The sequence below is a fragment of the Siphateles boraxobius genome, unplaced genomic scaffold (genome assembly GCF_051911475.1).
Source record: "Siphateles boraxobius isolate OS27281-9 unplaced genomic scaffold, OSU_SipBor_1 160, whole genome shotgun sequence".
Lineage (NCBI taxonomy): Eukaryota > Metazoa > Chordata > Actinopteri > Cypriniformes > Leuciscidae > Siphateles > Siphateles boraxobius.
Window position 1 is genome coordinate 462,501 of NW_027508767.1, and position 21,283 is coordinate 483,783.

Sequence of the window (21,283 nt, forward strand, 5' to 3'; positions counted from 1 at the left end):
CAGAACCCTGCAGCCGCTGAACTCAACCAGATAAGACATCTGCTGAACATCATCTGCTCCAGACTGAGGACATAACCTGCATAACACACACACACACGCACACATATACACACACACACATTATAGAAGCACCCATGAAATCTTTTAAAATCAGTAGTTGGAATATACAAGGTCTGCACTCTTCTACGTTTGGTAATAAGACTGCAGACCAAGACTTACTCAGCAGTGTAACTGATATGGACATCTGTATCTTTCATGAGACGTGGTGTCGTAGTAATGAGACGTTACATTGCCCAATAGGTTACAAGGAAATTATGGTTCCTTCATCAAAAAGTTCTAAAATAAAATGTGGCCGAGACTCAGGTGGAATACTTATATGGCACAAAGATGATCTAAAACATTCTATTAAAATTGCTAAAAGTGGAAAATCAAAATCATCCATCATTTCACAGTCCAATCTTTACCTCTGTGCCGTCTATATCCCACCTCATGACTCTCCCTATTACGAAGAGGACAGCTTTCCAACATTACAGGCTGCCATCTTACACTTTCAGTCCAGAGGAAATGTCCTCGTCTGCGGAGACTTAAACGCCAGAACAGGGCGAGAAATTGATTGATAATGATAATGACCACATCCTCAATGACACCACGTTTCATTCCTCATTGAATATCACACCAAGAAACAGCTATGATAACTCAGTGAACATTAATGGAAAACAAATGTTAAAACTCTGTAAAGGTTTAGGTCTCTACATCATCAATGGCAGGACTCGTGGAGATACTTTAGGTAGATTCACTTACTGCTCCAGATTAGGAACCAGTGTGGTTGATTATTCAATAACAGATATTGACCAGAGCTTTATTAATGCCTTCATAGTCAGACCTCAGCTCCGATCTCCGATCACTGCCAAACTGTGCTTTATCTGAAACCCTCATGTGATATAACTAAAACTTCTCCACTTGATTCTGAAAAACTGTTTCCTTTGAAACCCAAACTTAAATGGAATCATTCCAACTCGGATCAATTCAAAGAAAATATGAACAGTCCTACAATATTAAAAATGCTGGATGAATTTATGTCCACCGATTTCACTTTAGATATTAATGGAATAAATTTAGCAACAAAAAACTTAAATTACATATTCAAAACATTGATGACTCTATTTAACATTAAACAGCAAAGCAAACATAAAACAGATCAACAGAGAATAATAAAGGATGTGTGGTTCGATGATGAATGTGCGGGTCTCAGAAAAGAGCTGAGGAGACTCTCTAACAAAAAGCACAAAGACCCGTCCAGCCAGACATTACGGCTTTCTTATTCAGACTGTCTGCAAAATTATAAAAGACTTTTGTGGAACAAAAGAGAAAAATATTTTAAATCCAAAATTTATGAAATTGATAATTCGGTAGATCATAACACTTTCTGGAATCTTTATAAAAAACTTGAAAAACCCAAATTAGAGATGTCACTCCAGAATGGCACAATTTGGAAATCTTACTTTGAAAATTTGTATCGAAAAATTGCACCAGCGGAGATCACGTGACCCTCCGGTAGCAATGGCTGTGTAGTTCGACTGCTCCCTGACTCGGTATCCTTATTTTACTTGTTCTCGGTAAAACTATCAACTTTTGGTTAGTTTTGATTGCTCTGATAACGGTGTAACAAATGAAGATGGCAAAACGTCAGTTAACGTTGGCTTCCCCGGAGAAAAAGCGAGTTAAAGATCCTATTGGTGCTCCAGAGGGGGAACTTCGCGCCATTGTTGATGACGAGTTAAAGATGCACCTTAGCTTCGTCAGGGTCAACTGTTTAAGGAAGAATTTGCCCCGATCGCGGATAGGCTTGGAGGCCTGGAAGAGGACGTTCGGCTGATAAGAAACAACTTTGACAATATGCAAGCAGCTCTTCGTAACACAAAAAAGACACCATGGAGGTTAAGCTAGCAGTGGATTCTCTTCAGGAAAAGTTGGCGAGAATCGAAGACAAAAGCCGCGAGTCCAATGTACGTCTAGTGGGACTCAAAGAGGGTGTAGAAGGAGATGACCCGCGGCGATTTATACAGAATAATCTTCCTAAATGGATTCCCTCTCTTGCTGGCAAGGTATTGGAGATTGAAAGAGCTCATCGTATCTACAGCGGGGAGCGTGCGAAATCTACCCCTCGCACGTTCATCTTTAAGATGCTGCGCTATCAAGATCGGAATGCAATACTGAATGGAGCTCGTGCTGCTGCTGGACAAATTCTCCATAATGGATCTCCACTGCTTTTTTTCCCAGACTACAGTACTCACACTGCGTCTAAGAGGAGAGCGATGGCACTGGCGAGGAAGAAGCTAACCCAGTTGGGAATTACGTTTTTTTTTGCTATATCCCGCGGTAGTGAAAGTGATCCACCGAGGGAAGATTTCACTTCTTGAGACACCGACCGAGGTTGAAAAGTTTGTCCTCAATCGGGATCCCATCGCAAAACCACCCCTGAAGGAAGCTGAGGCGGCCGCGTTACGAGAAACCGAGGTGAATGAGCACGACTCGGCAGTTCCCATGGAGGACCTTACTGAGTGAGACGGATTGATTTTATTCCATCCGGAAAGTGACCGGGTCAGGTGAATTGACGGACGAGCCGGACTGCTAGTTGGACACGTATCCAAAGTCTGTTATGTTAAGGGCAGGTAGAAGAGTGTGTTTAACTCTTTGCTTACTGCCCATTTCTTTAATGTTCTTGTTTGTTTGTTTTTTTCTGTTCCATGCCCGAGTCTGCCCAAGTTTAATTTGTTTCATGCAGGTATTTATATATTTGTATATTTCGTATTTCTTGATTGCCGACCGCTCTCTTTTTTGGGGACTATGCTCTTTGGTCCTCCAGCCTTGTTCTGGTTGGTCTGCATATGGCTGTTACTCAATAACTTATGGCTGTAAATATATTGTCATGGAACGTTAATGGGTTAAATAGCCCCATCAAGCGAACCAAATGCTTAGATTATCTAAGATGTAAAAATGTCTCCTTTGCCCTGATACAAGAGTCTCATTTGAAGTCAGCTGACGTGCATCGCTTTCAAAACAGATACTTTAAAATGCTGTCTTCCTCTTCGGCCGTCAATAAATCTAAAGGGGTGCTGATATAGTCTAGGCATTCTACTAATTTTTCAATTACACGTTCTGGTGGGGATAAGGAAGGCCGAATCACCTATGTTGTTGGTTCTCTAAATAATACTAAATACGCTTTTTTGTCTGTATATGCTCCCAATGAATGTGATCCCGTATTTTTTCAAGACTTATTACGCTTAGTTGTGAGTTTGGAGGACTGTCTCGTGGTGTTAGGGGGCGATTTTAATGCTGTATTAGATCCTCAGTTAGATAGATCTCACGCTTCTAAGGCTGATTCAAGGATCTCTGAATGTTTTAACTCCTTTTTGCGACATTCTAACATATGCGATGTCTGCCGTTTGCAAAACGATGGCTCTAGGGACTATACATTTTTTTCAGCTCGTCATAAGAGCTATTCGAGGATCGACTATATACTTATGTCTCCCTCTCTAATTCCTTATATTAATAAAGTAGACATTTTGCCACTTCTTTTATCTGATCATTCCCCAATAATTACCACTTTAACTCCTGTATGGTTGGGCTCCAGACACAATCGTTGGAGATTTAATACTTCCTTGTTACAGGACAGTACATTTGTGGCTGAATTACGCAACTCCCTGAAGGAGTTTTTGCAGATTAATAGGGATTCAGTTTCTAACCCTCAAGTATTGTGGGAAACCACCAAATGTTTTATTAGGGGTAAATGTATAAGTTTTTCATCCTTTAGTAAAAAGTGTAGAGAGAGCCGTAAAATGGAATTAGAAAAACAAATTAATATACTAGAGAAGGAATTAAAAGGTGAATTTTCAGAGATCAAAGCCAAAGAAGTGAACGTCCTTAAATCAGAATTAAAATCCATATATCTGCATAGAGCTGAATTTCTCATGCACCGCACTAGACAATTTTATTATTTCAATGGAGAACGCCCTTCTAAGCTTTTGGCTTTGAGGTTGAAGGATGGTGAGTCTAAGGCCAACATATCTGCTATTAGGCATGAGGGTTCGGTATATACTAAACCTAAGGATGTAAATAGAATATTTGAATCCTATTATCAACATCTATATACTTCAGAATACAGCACAAACTCAACAAATTTAGACTTATTCCTTAAACACTTAAATCTTCCCAAATTAAATGATTCTCAGCACGACATATTGGACAGTCCTTTGACAATTAAAGAATTGAAATCAGCCTTGGATTACATGAATAGTAATAAAGCCCCTGGGTTAGATGGGATTCCCCCGGAGTTATTGAAGACGTTATGGGACATAGTGGCCCCCTTGATTCTTAATTCTTTTAATTTTGCTTTAGGAAAAGGTGCTCTGCATAGGGACCAAAACACAGCTTTAATAACTTTGCTTTTGAAGAAAGGGAAGGATCCTCTTGAGTGTTCTAGCTACAGGCCAATTAGCCTTTTATCCACAGATTCAAAACTGATGGCAAAGGTCTTGGCCTTAAGATTGGAGCGGTGTGTAGGAGACCTGATCAAATATGATCAGTCAGGTTTTCTTAGGGGGAGATTTGCTGCTGACAATATACGTAGGCTTCTTCATATTATTCAACAAGCAGACTCATACACAGCTTCTTCTGCAGTCCTTTCTCTGGATGCAGAAAAAGCATTCGACAGAATTGAGTGGAATTTTTTGTGGTCTGTCCTGGAACATGTTTTGTCCTGTTTTGGATTTGGTTCTTTTTTCCTGCAAGCTGTCAAAACTATCTATTTTGATTGTTCAGCCTGAGTTCTTACTAGTCCTCACATTTCTCCTCCCTTCCACCTTGGCAGAGGCACTCGCCAAGGATGTCCCCTGTCACCTTTGCTTTTTAATTTATCATTAGAGCCTTTGGCCCAAGCGATTAGACAATGTTCTACAATACCCCCTATAAGCTGTATTAATACTTCCCATAAGATTTCACTATATGCTGACGACATTCTTTTGTATCTATCAAATATCACAGATTTGGTTAAAGAATGCTTAAAATTATTTGATACCTTTGGTAAACTGTCCGGTTATAAAATTAACTGGAGTAAATCTGTACTTTTGCCCCTTAATTTAGCTGCTAAATCAGAGATTCAGGCCTTACCCGCTATGATTCCAATCAGCGATCAGTTTAATTATCTTGGGATTAGAGTTTTTTCTTCTCTATCTCGCATTTCTAAGTTGAACTATCAGTCCCTTCTGGATAAGCTTTCGAGTAATCTTAAGTGCTGGTCTCCACTCTGCTTGGCTCTTCATGGTAGGATGGCCACTATTAAGATGAATATACTTCCGAGGCTGAGTTTTCTATTTTCAACTTTACCTCTAGCACCACCCATTGGTTACTTTAAAGAGCTTCGTACAGCAGTAACTAAATTCTTATGGAATTACAAACGGCCTAGAGTTCGTCTCAAATCTATGCACAGGCTAAAACCTCATGGAGGCTTATCACTACCAGATTTTTGGTCCTATTATTTAGCATACCAAATAAGACCACTTAGGACTTGGATTGATGTTGACTCCCCTGTGCCATGGCGGGCCATAGAAATGAATATTATTCTCCCATTACGTCTACAGGATTTACTTTTTACTGGGATACATAAGAAGGTTCTGGAAAAGTTTGGTCCAATTATAGGTCATTCTATCAAAACCTGGAGAATGGCAGAAAAGATCATGGGAGCTTCAGATTTATACAGCGATTCTACTCCCATTTGGCATAATAATAATCTCTGTTCGGGTAACAAACCCTTTGTTTACAATTGCTGGGCCAAATGTGGGGTTTATACCCTGAAAGATATGTACAGTGATTATGGGCTTAAGTCCTTTCAAATCCTAAAGGATGAATTCTCTCTTCCATGATTCTCCTTCTTTCTGTATTTAAGATTGAGGTCGGCGCTAAAAGCCTATGGAGTACCCTGGTCAACTAAAATATCTTCTCATCCTATGATAGACTGGATAGATTCCAGTATGGCTTCTAGAGGTATGGTGAGCATAATTTATAAATCGCTTTTGGTACGACAGTACGTGAACATCCCGACTGAGGACTTCTGGGAAAGACAACTTAGCACAGTGATTGACTGGGACACCGTCTGGGGGAATTGTTTTGCTACCTCAAAAAATCCAGCTCACCAAATGATACATTACAAGTTAATATGTAAGGCGTATGCCACACCTTGTTTGCTATATAAAATGAAAAGAAAATCTGATCCCTTTTGTCACTTGTGTAAATGCGCGAATGTTGGTACATATATGCATATGTTCTGGGACTGTTCTCTAATTGTGCCGGTCTGGTCTGCAGTCCAGGACCTACTGACAGATCTTCTGAAGATTCCGATCCAAAAGGATCCTCTGGTTTTTCTTTTGCTGGATGATTCCTCACTGTCATTGTCTGTCGATCAAAGGAGGATTCTGTCCGCTGCTCTCACTGCTGCTAAAAAAGTTGTCCTAAAACTGTGGGTGGAACCAACTACCCCAGCGACGTTTATCTGGATGTCCTATATGCTTGACATTGTTCGTCTGGAGTGTACCACAGCTAAAGTGCTTGGCGGCAACAGAAAGACAATACAATTTTGGCTGGACCTTATTGAGACTCTATCCAAAAGACTCTGAGATCCTTCTATGTGTAGTTTTTTCAAATTGTATTCTTATTTCATGTCATATTTATTATTTATTTTATTTTGGTCCTAGGATTATGGGCAGAACTTGGGCATTGTTGTAAATAGTTTTATACACACAAAATGTTTAATAAATAAAGAATCACAAAAAAAAAAATTGCACCAGCGGACCTTAACCAACCTCAGAGTAAAATAAAGAAAACTCTAGAAGACCTGGAGAAGACAATTAAAAATGATCAAAATCCATTAGATAAATCTATAAAAATATCTGAAATATTAGAACACATTAAAAATCTTAAATTAAAGAAAGCATGTGGACAAGATCACATTAGTAATGAAATGCTTAAACTCAGCAGTCCCAGCATGATTATAACTCTAGCCAAATTATTTAATCTGGTGTTCTGGTCCGGAAGCGTCCCCGAGATCTGGTCTGAAGGAATCATCACCCCCATATTTAAGAAAGGTGATCGATTCGACCCCAATAGTTATCGCGGCATCAGTGTGGGCAGTGCTTTAGGAAAACTGTTCTGCAGGATCATAAACACACGCATTGTCTCACACATTTCATCACACAACATTTTAAATAAAGCACAGATTGGCTTTTTACCAAAACACCGCACATCCGACCACATCTATTCTCTACACACTCTCATCAACAAAAACATCAAGGACAAACAAAGGAAAATATTTGCATGTTTTGTAGACTTTAAAAAAGCATTCGACTCAATTTGGCATGATGGTCTACTATATAAAATCCTACAAATTGGCATTGGCAGAAAAACGTTTGATATTATCAAATCTCTGTACAGCAACAGTAAAAGTGCGGTGAAAATCAGGAACCACAGAAGCGCGTTCTTCCAGCAGGGGCGTGGAGTGAGGCAGGGCTGCAGTCTGAGCCCGACTCTATTCAACATCTACATCAATGATCTGGCATCAGCGCTGGAGAGCTCTACTGTCCCCGGCCTCACTCTACGGCACACACAGGTCAAGGGTCAGGGGTCAGAGGTCAGATGTCTGCTGTACGCGGATGATCTGGTCCTGCTGTCCCGCACACCTGAGGGCCTTCAGCAGAGCCTGTCCCTGCTGGAACAGCACTGTCACGACTGGGCCCTGACCGTCAATCTGGACAAAACCAGAGTCATGGTGTTCCAGAAGAAGGCCAGACCTCAGGAACACAAACACCAGTTCCTGTATAAAGGCCAGGTCCTATACTAGCTATAGCTATCTGGGCATCGACATCGACGCTTCGGTCTGGCTGTTAAAACACTGAGTGAAAAGGCTCGGAGGGCTTTTTATGCTATAAAGTCACGATGCGGCCACTTAAAGTTACCCATTAAAACCTGGATCAAATTATATAATTCAATAATAAAACCAATTCTTTTATATGGATGTGAAATTTGGGGACCAGTACAAAAAATTTAAAAATTGGGATAAAACACCAGTAGAAAAATTACAATTGGAAATTGCCAAAAATATTTTAGGGGTTCACCGAAACACATCCACTGCCGCCTGCAGGGCTGAGCTAGGCTTGTACCCGCTGAACATCGAGATCCAGAAGAGAGGTGTTCAGTTCTGGCTTCACCTCCATCAGTCTGATCCAGAGTCAGTCCAATATAAAGCCCTCCTCGCCAATGAAATCTCGGCAGAACCTCATCCTCTACACACACTCGCTCTTCAACTCCTCCATCAGACTACACCCCCCACTGACCACAGCTACAGCCCCAAAACTGTTGTTAAAGAAATACACACACATCTAAAAGACACTCATGATCAATCACTAAAAGCAAGTTTTGACCTCCAGAATAAACTCCAATGTTACTCGACCCTCAATAGAACCACTAAATTGGCCAGTTATCTATGTATTAAACATTTTAAAGAAAGACAAATCCTCTCCAAATACAGATTAAGTGACCATGATCTAGAGATAGAGAGAGGAAGACATAGACAAACATGGAGAGAGAGAGCAGAGGATCTGTAGACACTGTGATCTACAGCACATAGATGATGAGGAACACTTTCTGCTCTTCTGTCCCAAATATACCGATATAAGAGAAACTTTTCTGCCCAAATTTGAAGCCTTGATCCCATCATTCTATGAACTGTGTGACACTGAAAAAATTTCCTTCTTACTGGGAGAAGATGTTAATACAGCTGCACTAGCAGCTAAATATGTGCTAGCTATTCACAACGCCAGAGACAGCTAATTCTCTGGAGTGACCCACTGTATTTATTCATCTATTAAGATAGATTATTTTTATTTATCTATCTATTTACAATGTTACATATTTTATTTGTTTGTTTGTTTTATTATTTATATATATAATATGTTGATGCTTTGGCAACATTGTTTTACACAGTCATGCTAATAAAGCTAATTTGAAATTGAAAAATTGAAATTGAGAGACAGACAGAGACACACAGCGAGAGAGAGAGAGACACACAGAGAGAGACAGAGAGAGAGAGAGAGATAGACAGAGACACAGAGAGAGACAGAGAGAGAGAGACAGACAGAGACACACAGAGAGAGACAGAGAGAGAGAGAGAGAGAGAGACACACACACACAGAGAGAGACAGAGAGAGAGAGAGAGACAGACAGAGACACACAGAGAGAGACAGAGAGAGAGAGAGAGAGACAGAGACACACAGAGAGAGACAGAGAGAGACAGAGAGAGAGAGAGAGACAGACAGAGACACACAGAGAGAGACAGAGAGAGAGAGAGAGAGAGAGACAGAGAGAGACAGACAGAGACACACAGAGAGAGACAGAGAGAGAGAGAGAGAGAGAGAGAGAGAGAGAGAGACAGAGAGAGAGAGAGAGAGAGAGAGAGAGAGAGAGAGAGAGAGACAGACAGAGACACACAGAGAGAGACAGAGAGAGAGAGAGAGACAGACAGAGACACACAGAGAGAGAGAGAGAGAGAGAGAGACAGACAGAGACACACAGAGAGAGAGAGACACACAGAGAGAGACAGAGAGAGAGAGAGACAGACAGAGACACACAGAGAGAGAGACAGGCAGAGAGACAGAGAGAGAGACAGAGAGAGATGATGAGTGTGAGAGAGTGAAGCCATGATCTCCATGAGCTCTTAGATTTCCTTCTTTGTTCGCTATTTTGAGAAAAGAATTATACAGAAAATCTACAAAATCTAGAAGAACACTATGCACAGACGTGAAATTTGATGAAAATAACTCAGAAAATACAGCATTTTTGCTTTTAAACACAAATAATCAACGCAGAGGATCAGAAGATCGGACTTCTAGCAACAGACCTGTTGGAAAATTGGAGGGAAGTTTAAAACCGGAAAAGAACCACCGATTCACAGAGGAAGAAGCAGTGAGTACGACTAAAACTGCACTGGAAACCTTTTTGAACTTGTTTGCTTATTTTTTTCCAAAATATAAGGGCATAAAATTGATCTGTTTATATTTCAATAAGCTAAAAATGCTAAAAAGCTAAAGCTATGGCTAGCCCACACTCTGGCACTCAATGTATCAATTTAACTGAGGCAGAGAGAATCCACCAATCAGAGCAGCAGCTGCAATCAGCCCACTGCCATATGCAGATGAGCTCCCCCCTCACCACCATACAGTATCCCTCTGAGGTGAAATCTGACACCGCAAGAAAAACCTATAAGCAGAAACTTCTGACAAACAACCCTGAGACTCTGTTTGCAGATCTATTCAAAACAGGAGAAGTCTGCAACCTCATTTTCTTCTCTGATCACCCCAGAGCCTGGCATAAAGCCATCATCAACCATTACCCCTCTGTAAAGAAAGAAGGCATCTGTAATGGCTGGAAAGTCAAAATCAGAGAACCAAATGACCCTGACAGCACAGTAATAACTGTAAACATATACAAAAATGGCACAGTCATGATACAGGGGGACCTGAAAACATTTCAGGCAGACTACAGAACAATAGGTGAAACTGTGAAACACGAGAAAGCTGTACCATCTGAAAGCTTGTCACCTGAGCAGAATCCACCGAACACCACCCCAGATCTCACACACACTCCTGCAGAATCTGTTGAGCACATCTCACCCTCCCTGCTCAAAGCTATACCTCTCCTACAGGAGCACTTCACCAAGCTGGAGATGGAGATGGTGCAGCTCAGAGAATCTGTGCTCAGACAGCAGCCGTCAGACACATGTGCAGCTCATACTGAACTCCAGCAGAACACAGAGCACTTAACACAGAGACTGTCAGCCCTCACACAGCAAATGAGACGGCTTCAGACAGAGAGGGACAGCTATCAGTGTGAGCTGACCGCACTGAGACTGCAGCTGGAGGACAGAGAACAGTCCACACTAGAGATGAGGCAGCAGTTGAGAGAGATACAGGAGGAGAGAGAGCAGCAGAGCAGTGAGATCCAGGCCCTGAGAGAGCAGCTGAGTGAGCTCCTCCTGGCCAGAGAACCAGAGCAGACCCACACAGCTCAAATACTGCCCTCCACCTCAGAGTCGCCCAACACAAGCAGTCAACACCCATCCGTCAGCGCAGAGAGACCCGACCCAGACCGCTCACAGCCATCACAGCGCCCCCTGCCAGACTCCACAGCACAGCAGCATCAGCCCTCGTCTCACAGCAGCCCAGCACCAACCAGCACAGAGGAACCTGAAATAGCCCTACTCATCGATTCAAACGGCAAATTCATCGATGTAAAGAAACTTTTCCCCCAACACAGAGCTGTTAAATTGTGGTGTCCCACCACTGACAAAGCCCTGGAGCTCCTGACAGAGTCCCAGCTAGGCCAGCCCAGCCACATCATTATCCACACGGGCACCAACGACCTGCGGAGCCAGCAGGACCGAGTGTCTGACTCCCTCAGAGCTGTCGTGGAAAAAGCTACAAAAACTTTCCCCAGCTCTAAAATCATCCTGTCCACTCTACTCCAGAGGAGAGATTTCCATCTCAACACAATAAATAAAATAAACTCCAGCATCTCTAGACACTGTGCCCTCCTGCCCAACGTCCACTTGGCCCATCATCCAGACCTGGACACTGAATGTCTATACGACCACGTCCACCTTTATAAAAACCTGGTACATATCCTCGCAAAGAGACTCAAAGATGTCACTCTAAACCGGACCAACCAGACCAGTCCCAGGTGGAGCAGAACCAGCCCTAACCCAGCCAATCCATCGAGACACACTCCAGCAAACTACATCCCAGCCCACAGCTCATCTAGAGCCCCGAGCGGAGCACCACCCATAGCACTACACCGAGCTACAGCACCCAGACAGGATCCCTACAGACCGAGACCGTCCTACAACATCCCCACAGCTCCAGCAGCTGAAGCCTACAGACCGAGACCGTCCTACAACAGCCCCACAGCTCCAGCAGCCGAAGCCCGTCCACAACAGATCCCGGCCCGGCCCGGCAGACCGAGCTACGCCCAAGCTGTCAGCGGAGGAGCAGACCGAGCCAACGCTGAGCTCCACGACATCCAACACATGCTGAGTATCATCTGCTCTCACCTACTAACACACAGTGGACAGTGGTAAAATAAAAAAAATAAAATAAAAAAAAAATAAAAAAAAAATTTTCACCTACCTAAGTCTGTGGTATTATTGTACATTTAATATGATACTTTACTTCCATCATTCATTGTTTTATTTTAATCTATTGTAATTTTACATCATTTCTCTTTTCTCAAAATAGCAAACATACCATACACATTATTTTAAAAGTTTATGATGAAATCACTTAGTTTTTCTACGTGGAATATTCAAGGTCTAAACTCCTCAGTCTTTGGCCTAAAAAGTAGAAATTCTGATTTTATGAAAGAACTCCAAGACCTAGATGTCATCGTCTTACAGGAAACCTGGTGTAGAGGAGATGCGTTCACTGGCTGTCCCTCAGGATACAGAGAAATAATATTACCATCAGTCAAACTCACGTCAGTCACACAAGGGAGAGACTCGGGAGGGATGATAATATGGATCAAATCTGAACTGGCCATAGAATTAATCAAAAGAGAACAGCACCACCTGTGGCTTAAGATACAAAAAGGAATGATTTCAGCATCTAAGCCTGTTTTCCTTTGTACAATTTACATTCCACCCCCCGAGTCTCCATATTTCCAAGAGGAAACTTTCCAAAATATAGAAAGAGAAATCAGCCATTTCCAGGCCCAGGGAAATGTGCTGCTTATGGGTGATTTAAACGCTAGAACAGGAGCAGAATTCGATTTCATAGAATCGCACGGGACCAGATTCATCACAGGCAATAACGACCTGTACCCTTCTTACCCCAGCAGACAAAACTGCGATCAAACCGTGAACGCTCACGGACGGCAGCTCCTGCAGCTCTGCAGAGGACTGGCTCTGTACATCGTCAACGGAAGACTGCGAGGAGACTCGCTCGGCCGATACACCTACAGCTCAGCTCTTGGTAACAGCACTGTAGATTATGCCATCACAGATCTAGACCTTTCCTCTTTGAGAGCATTCACAGTCAAACCCCTCAAACCTTTCTCAGACCACAGCCAAATCATCCTCTATTTAAAGCAATCTGAAACATCACCCAAACCAATTAGGACCCCATATCACATGAGCAAATTAATGTCTTTCAAATGGACTGAAAACAGTGGCACTAATTACAGCACTGCTGTTGAATCTTCAGAAATACAATCCCTCATACATTCATTCCAAATACAGGAATACCCAAAAAATCAATTCGGCATCAATCAGGAAGTACAAGATCTAAACAACATATTCTACAAAACAGCACAAAAAAGTAATTTGTCCATTGTTAAACCAAAGAAAAAATATTTAGATACAGACAAATGGTTTGATTTGGACTGTAAGGCTCTGAGAAAAAAACTCAGAAATTTATCAAATCAAAAACACAGACAACCAGATAATCCGGACCTCCGCCTTCTTTACTGTGAGGCACTAAAACAATATAAAGCCACACTCCGGCGGAAAAAAGCACAGTTTCTGCAAAACCAGTTTGAAGAAATTGAAAAATCTATAAACTCACACAAATTTTGGGATAAATGGAAATTGTTATACAAACCAAATCAAGAAGTTCTGGCGATTCAAGATGGGGAGAAGTGGAAAAAACACTTCCAAGATTTATACAGCCCAACTGAAATTCAAAATTATGAACAAAATGAAATAATTAATAAACTAGACAATTTGGAAAGATCAATTAAAGAAAATCAAAACCCTTTAGATTTCCCCATAACAATGAAAGAATTGGAAGAAAAATTAGGAGTCCTTGAGCCCAAGAAAGCCTGTGGTGTTGACAGCATCCTGAACGAGATGCTGAAACACACAGACCAAAGCTTCAAACTGGCCATGCTGAAACTGTTCAATGATGTTCTGTGTGTAGGGTTCTTCCCTGAGATCTGGAACAAAGGCCTCATCAGCCCCATCCACAAGAACGGAGACAAATTAGACCCCAACAACTACCGAGGCATCTGTGTGAACAGTAACCTGGGGAAGGTTCTCTGCAGCGTCTTAAACTCCAGACTTTTAGACTTCCTTATGAAGCACAATGCCTTGAGTAAATGCCAAATCGGCTTTCTTCCAAAATGTCGCACATCCGATCATATTTTTACACTACAAACACTAATTGACAAATATGTACATCAAAACAAAGGACACATTTTTGCTTGTTTCATTGATTTCAAGAAAGCCTTTGATTCAATCTGGCACGAAGGACTATACCTAAAACTTATCGACAGTGGAATAGGGGGGAAATTCTATGATTTGATCAAATCGATGTACACAGCCAGCCAATGCGCTGTCAAAATTGGAAACCAAAGAACCGAGTTTTTCCCCCAGGGGCGCGGAGTGAGACAGGGCTGCAGTTTAAGCCCCACCCTCTTCAACATTTACATCAACCAATTAGCCGATACGTTAGAACATGCTCCCTTTCAAGGTCTCACTCTACACGACACAGAGATCAAGTGTCTTCTATACGCAGATGACCTGGTTCTCCTGTCGCCCACTAAAGAGGGGCTTCAGGACAGCCTGGATCTGCTGGAGGATTACTGTCAGTCCTGGGCCCTGACCGTCAACCTCCAGAAAACTAGAGTCATGATGTTCCAGAAACGCTCCAGACCTCAGGGACCAACACACACATTCACACTATCACACAGAACCATTGAGAGCACAAAAACATACACTTACCTCGGCCTGAAAATAACTCCAACTGGCAACTTTACTTTGGCTGTGAATGAACTCAAAGAAAAAGCTCAAAGGGCTTTCTATGCCATAAAAAGATCAATCAAAATTGACATCCCAATCCAAATTTGGCTCAAACTTTTCAAATCAATAATTGAACCAATTGTTTTATATGGCAGTGAAGTGTGGGGTCCTTCTATCAAATTTGATTTTTTAAATTGGGAAAAACATCCGATTGAAACTCTACATTTAGATTTCTGTAAACGAATACTCAAAGTCCAAAGAAAAACACCAAACAACGGATGCAGGGCAGAATTAGGCCAATACCCTCTCCTTCTAAATATCCAAAAAAGAGCCATCAAATTCTGGAAACACCTAAAAACAAGCAACCCCAACACATACCATTACAAAGCCCTAAAACACCAAGAGCTGAGCGTAACGAGGAGTCCACTGTGTCAGCTGTGGTGAGACTGACTGAGCTCTCTCCTGCAGAGATCAGCTCACCTCAGCACACACACACACTCACACACATTCGGCCCGCACAAATTATCACCACAGAACAAGACAAGTACATCACCCATTGGACAAACACCATTAAAAACCAACACAAACTGGAATGTTATTTGGCACTAAATCGAGAATACACTGTTGCGAACTACCTGAGCACAGTGAGTGATGTGAGACTCAGGAAAACACTGACGATGTACAGACTCAGCGAGCACAGGCTGGCCATAGAGACGGGCCGCCGCAGACAGACCTGGCTCTCCCGTGAGGACAGACTCTGCTCGCACTGCATCCTGGGAGTGACGGAGACCGAGCTGCACTTCCTCACAGAATGCCCAAAATATAAACATATCAGAGACCACTATTACCCCAAAATTAATAACATATTTCCCCAATTTAACACCTGTAACCCAACCCAAAAACTCTGTTTCATCCTTGGCGAAGAAGCCAAATGCTCAAATATAGCTGCAAAATTTGTAGCATCTTGCCACATCCTGAGGGACGACCAGAAACCAGCAAACACCCAATAAACACACACTCACAGCCTAAGACCTACACACATGTATATAATGTTCAATATCGGTTGCTTTTGTGTATTTATTTATTTTTTTTATTTTTTTGGGGGGGGTTTATATAGATGATTTCTAAATCTTTTATTTTATTTATTAATATTTGTTTATTTTATTGTTATTGTTTTATGATATCAGTATTATTATTTTTGTGTACTAAATGTTCTAAATCATTTTCTATGTTGTTTTGATGCTTTGGCAATACAAAATGTATTTTTTTGTCATGCCAATAAAGCTTTCTGAATTGAATTGAATTGAGAGAGACAGAGAGAGAGAGAGAGAGAGAGACAGACAGAGACACACAGAGAGAGAGACACACAGAGAGAGACAGAGAGAGAGAGAGACAGACAGAGACACACAGAGAGAGAGACAGAGTGAGAGACGCACAGAGAGAGACAGAGAGAGAGAGAGACAGAGAGAGAGACACACAGAGAGAGACAGAGACCACCAAAGCTCTGAAATGTGATTAAATCAGAACATGGTTCATGGCTCAATGCAGAGGCCTGTCATCAGTATCCATGTTTCCATCTTTTAAATTTGACTTGTGCGCAAAATTTAAATATGACATAAAATATTTGCGAATAAAGCATCCCATGTGTTCAAGAGAACAAAATTGTCACTTCCTGGGAAATTAGAACAAAATATCAGTAATAAAACTAAGTTTTCTCTTTTCCCTCCATCATAAACGAGTGTGTCTCAGAGCGTCAGACGAAACTCAATAAACGCTGTCATGATCTCTAGCGTTGGGATGCTGGTGTTTGTGAACACACTCGTGTGAGACGCTTCTGGAGGGAATTAAACCAAATCATTCTGATCACACACTTCGACTCCGGCGTTTCAGAAACACCAAACCAACCTCTGAGATGCTGTGATGTGATTGGTCCGCTGGTTACTCCAGTTATCCAATCACAGCTGACGCTGAGGCAAAGTCACATGAGTTTTGTGTTGTGCTTCAAGAGAATTATTCAGTAAATGTGTTTCCATCGTAGTTTATGGGCGTATATTCTTATCAGATTTTTGAAAAAGTAACCACCTAAATTGAGCGCACGTGTTTTATGCACATTTTCAGAATTTATGCTCATCTGGACGTTTCTATCCAGCATATCCCAAGATTCGGATGAAAACTGCTTCTGTCACGTCAGATCAAATGTGAAGAATGAATGATTAGATTTGAGAGCTTCTGCAGATATTTTCCATGAATAATATAAACTCTAGTCTATTTCTGACTGAAGGCTTTCTGAAGTTTTGAATTTAGTGCACCATATATCGTATCATATGGAATACTTTAGATGTACTTTTATGATACTTTCATAATTTTTTTGTCCTTTTTGAAACTTGACAGAAAAGATTCACAGGATGAGGAAATGATGTGTGAACTATACCATTAGAAGACAACAGACCTGTCTGAACAGCGGTGTGTTTTCTGGGAGCTGTTGTGGAAGGAGGTGTTATTCTCTGCGTTTGACTGGATGATGCAGCGGGATCTGGACCACTGAGGGCTAAAACACTACTTTATAATCATGCATACAGAATGTTGCAAATACAAAGCAAATGTTTCCAGACTCCCGTACCCTGTGAGACGGAGTCTCCCTCCAGGCTGTGCAGAAGTTTGGACACGTCGTGGCCTTTCTTGGCCAAGTCTCTGATTCTCTGGAAGTGTCTGTCTTTAACCGCCTCTTCTTGGGCTCTCTGAATGCTCAGATACAGCTCCTCAGTTTTACGAGACTGCACCTCCTGGAATACACACACAACTTTCATATTCAAAATACTATTTGAAATGAATCCTATCATTTTTCTTATTCTTTTGAAACACACAGTGTAATTATTTTACAACTAAAAAAGCCAAACTAAGTGTGGTTCAGCATGGTATGAGAAGGGTCTAAGTAGACTTTTCTGCAAGTTGCAGCAGAAAAAAAGAAGGCCATGAACACTTTCATTTGATATTTGAAACCATTTTTTGCACACAATGTATGACATATTATATATAGACTTGATTTTGCATTGTTTGAAGGAGTATAATAAAGGCAATATAAATCAATCGATAAAAAATTATTTCGCAATCATAAATTCTGTACAGTCGGTTTTTTGCGTTTCTTAGATGCACATTCAAGTTGATGTGGTGTGGTCAGTGTTGGGTGACAATGACAACATTTGGTGTCAATATGTCAAATCTTTCAGCCTTATGCCATTAAATCCGTTGTTGCGGTATACAAAAAAAACGCTTTTGTATATCGACAGTAAATCCGTAAGATTTGCCGGTGTGGGCTGAATCTAGGAGGAGTTTGAAAAAGTAGTTTTTTAAAGAAAATCCAAATGGCGGACAGGAAGTTCAACCGACTATGGCGATATTGGTATCTATGTAATCAGCATGACCCAAAGCTGCAAAAGGCAACAGCTATTTACATTTTTTAAAATTTCATTAGAATTTTTGACCAGAAGGTGGCGCTGTCTCAACTTTTTGAGTACCTTCAGGCATGGTGCCGATGACAGTCCCCAAGTTTTATAACCGTACGCCAATGCGTAATTCAAAATGTCCGATATGGGAATATTGGGTATTGTTTGACTCGACAAATCTAAAGAGACCAGTTTTACCAAACCATTCAGAAGTTCTACAAGCAAAAAGAGACATTTTTCAGATTTCCTGACCACTTCGTTGCTTGACTTGAATATGTGCAATACGTATGTGTGATAGTTTACCTCTTTGTGTTTCTGTCGCTGTGTGTCAGTGAGATACTGCTGCTGGAGTCGCTCTCGGTCTCTCTCAAGCCTCCTCTCCTCTTCCTGTTCCTGTGCTCGTCGTGTGGCGTCCTCTTTCTCTTTCTGACGTCTGCGCTCCTCTACTTGAGCCTCAATTGCTCGCTACACATCAGAAATGTGTACATAATATAAATATAAAGGTGCATGCAGTGATTTCCTGTCAGTTTGGCCAAGGGATGAATCCCACCTGGTGCTCCAGCTGCTTGAGTCTCCGGCGCTCCCGCTCCTCGATCTGAGCAGGGTCCAGCAAAGCCGTCATGGTGCGGAGATGACTAAACAACAAATCACAGGGGTTTTTGATTTTCATAAAACCTTTGAAAAAGCCAGAATATTTAGAATTTCTTTAGTTATTCCTACAAAGAATACATCATTTTGGAGCATCATCATCATCACTAATCAACTTCCATTCTAACCATTGAGATTCACACACTATAAACTAAAGAATCTGTGAAATTTCAGAACACCATGTACAAAACACCATCATGGTAACACACGACACTATAAACATTAATTTAACAACAACCATAGTGTGCATAATTGATAAGGGTAAAATAAACGTAGTTATTTTAATGAAAAATCATCAAATGTGAGCTGAGGATTCTGGGAATGTCAGAGGATTCTGGGAATTTCCATTTTCACTGTATCTTGTTCACTTCCTAAAAACTGTGCATTTTAACAATATTTTAACTACTTAAACCAGAAGTGTAGCATTGCTGATAAATACATTTTTTTAAAATTCATAATTTGTGAAATACTTTTTTGTTCTATGTACTGTAATATGTCAAAAACATCATACAGCTCAGATGTATATGTATTTTGAATTTGTATACGTAGATGTATATGTATTTTGTATTTGTATGTAATATCTATTTTGAAAGGTCACATGGAGTAGAATACAAGAAGCATAATTGTTTTGGGCTTTGACTAAATATGAGAGAGTTTCGTATGTTAAGGGCCATATGTAAATAATATACGGATGTTGCATTCATGTGGTGTGTTAAAGTAAAATTACATGAACAGTCTCATTAGATGGGTTCTTTTTAGATCAGTTTTTCAACGCATAGAGTTGAATTTATCGTTCACCAATGTTTCACAGTCTAAAAGACTGTGTTCAGTATAGATGTGTGTTGTGATCTCTGTTGGTGTAATAATGATCAGTGTGCCATGAAGCTGTCAGCTGTCAGACCTGGATCTCTGTTGGACGCCCTGAGTGGTGTCGACGCTGGCCCTCCCCAGACTGCCCCCTCCACACACACTCCCACCGGCCTGTGCAGATGCCAGGGCTCCAGAGACGGGGCGGTGAGGAGACGGGCCGCTGCTCACGTCAGGCACTGCTGAGGGCTGAAGCAGAGAGTCGAAGTGAACCGCCCACCGTTCCATGTCCTCGGCCTGTGGACACACAATCACAGAAGACCATCAACTAAAACCATTCTTCACATCACTGTTAGACTAGTGCATCCTCTGACAGATGAGTCCGTCTCATTTGTCTGCACATGCTTTAAAAAAGAGAATTATTTTAAATTTATTTATTCATTTAGCACACTGTGCTGTGAAAAAGTCAAAAGCTGATCAGTCCATAAAAAATAAACAGTGAATTTTGTCAGTCGTTTCTTAACCCCGGGACTTTGGCCATGATTTGTCTGACATGTTTACCGACAGCAGAATGACCGTTGTGATCACATTTCACCTCAGATGTGATTCTGGCTGTCAGAAGATGTGACGCAGTGTGCCTTCTCTTATGCCAAAAGCCAAATCAAAAACCAATAGGAGAGCAGAACCTGATGTATTAGTGAGACAACAACAAACCACCACTTGCTCCTCTGAATTTAACATAACTAACGTTTATTTTAACAAGTAATAACATTTATATTTTAAGTCCCCAACATTTAGGCCAAAGTTAGTGTGTCTTGAATATAACAAAAGGGGAAATGGAACTAGATAGCTGTCTACTTTTGTGTATGTACATATATATATATATAAATAACCTCATCTCAAGTCAAGTCACCTTTATTTATAGCCCTTTACCATTTTACCATTTATACAGCGCTTTTAACAATATGGACTGTTTCAAAGCAGCTTTACAGTGATAATAGGAAATTAAAGTAACAGAGATCTAGAATAAAGTTATTTTCCAGCTAAAGTTAATATCCATCGATTCACTTCCGTTGCAAAGATCATTATTTATTAACTTATGAGCCGCTAACACAACACCGTTCTAACAGAAAAAATAAACAATAATATATATATATATATATATATATATATAATTTTTTTTTTATCTCTGTGCAAGCTTTAAAAACGCAAACCTGTGAAACGCTGACTGCGTGCATATGCGTGTTACGTGTTCAGTCTATAGGTATGCACGTTTGAATATATGTGCGCAGGCGTGTAGTCTTTCTTTACAAATTGACCTCAACAAATTACTTGACTGGCCTTAAAAATTTATAATACAGAATTATTTATCGCTTCCGAGTACCCATGTGAACCATATAATGACTATAATGGGTTAAGAGCTCGCTCAAGTACTGGGGAGCTAAACCATTTAGTGCTTTGTAAGTAATCAGCAATATTTTAAAATGTATACAATGTTTAATACGAGCCAATGCAGTGTTGACAGAACCGGGCTAATATGGTCGTACTT

At 41.0% G+C, this 21,283-nt stretch overlaps 1 protein-coding gene across 2 annotated transcripts in view; it reads right to left on the reverse strand.

The window, feature by feature from the left end:
• Positions 1-21,283, reverse strand: part of ccdc66 (coiled-coil domain containing 66) — a 44,473-nt gene that overhangs the window by 10,076 nt on the left and 13,114 nt on the right. For both annotated transcript variants that reach the window (XM_077231964.1, XM_077231965.1), the window contains exons 10-14: positions 19,829-20,031; positions 18,830-18,914; positions 18,583-18,744; positions 17,457-17,619; positions 17,286-17,384 (exon numbers count right to left, since the gene is read on the reverse strand). In XM_077231964.1, the coding sequence (XP_077088079.1) occupies positions 17,286-17,384; positions 17,457-17,619; positions 18,583-18,744; positions 18,830-18,914; positions 19,829-20,031 (712 nt within the window). The remainder of the gene's footprint in view (positions 1-17,285; positions 17,385-17,456; positions 17,620-18,582; positions 18,745-18,829; positions 18,915-19,828; positions 20,032-21,283) is intronic.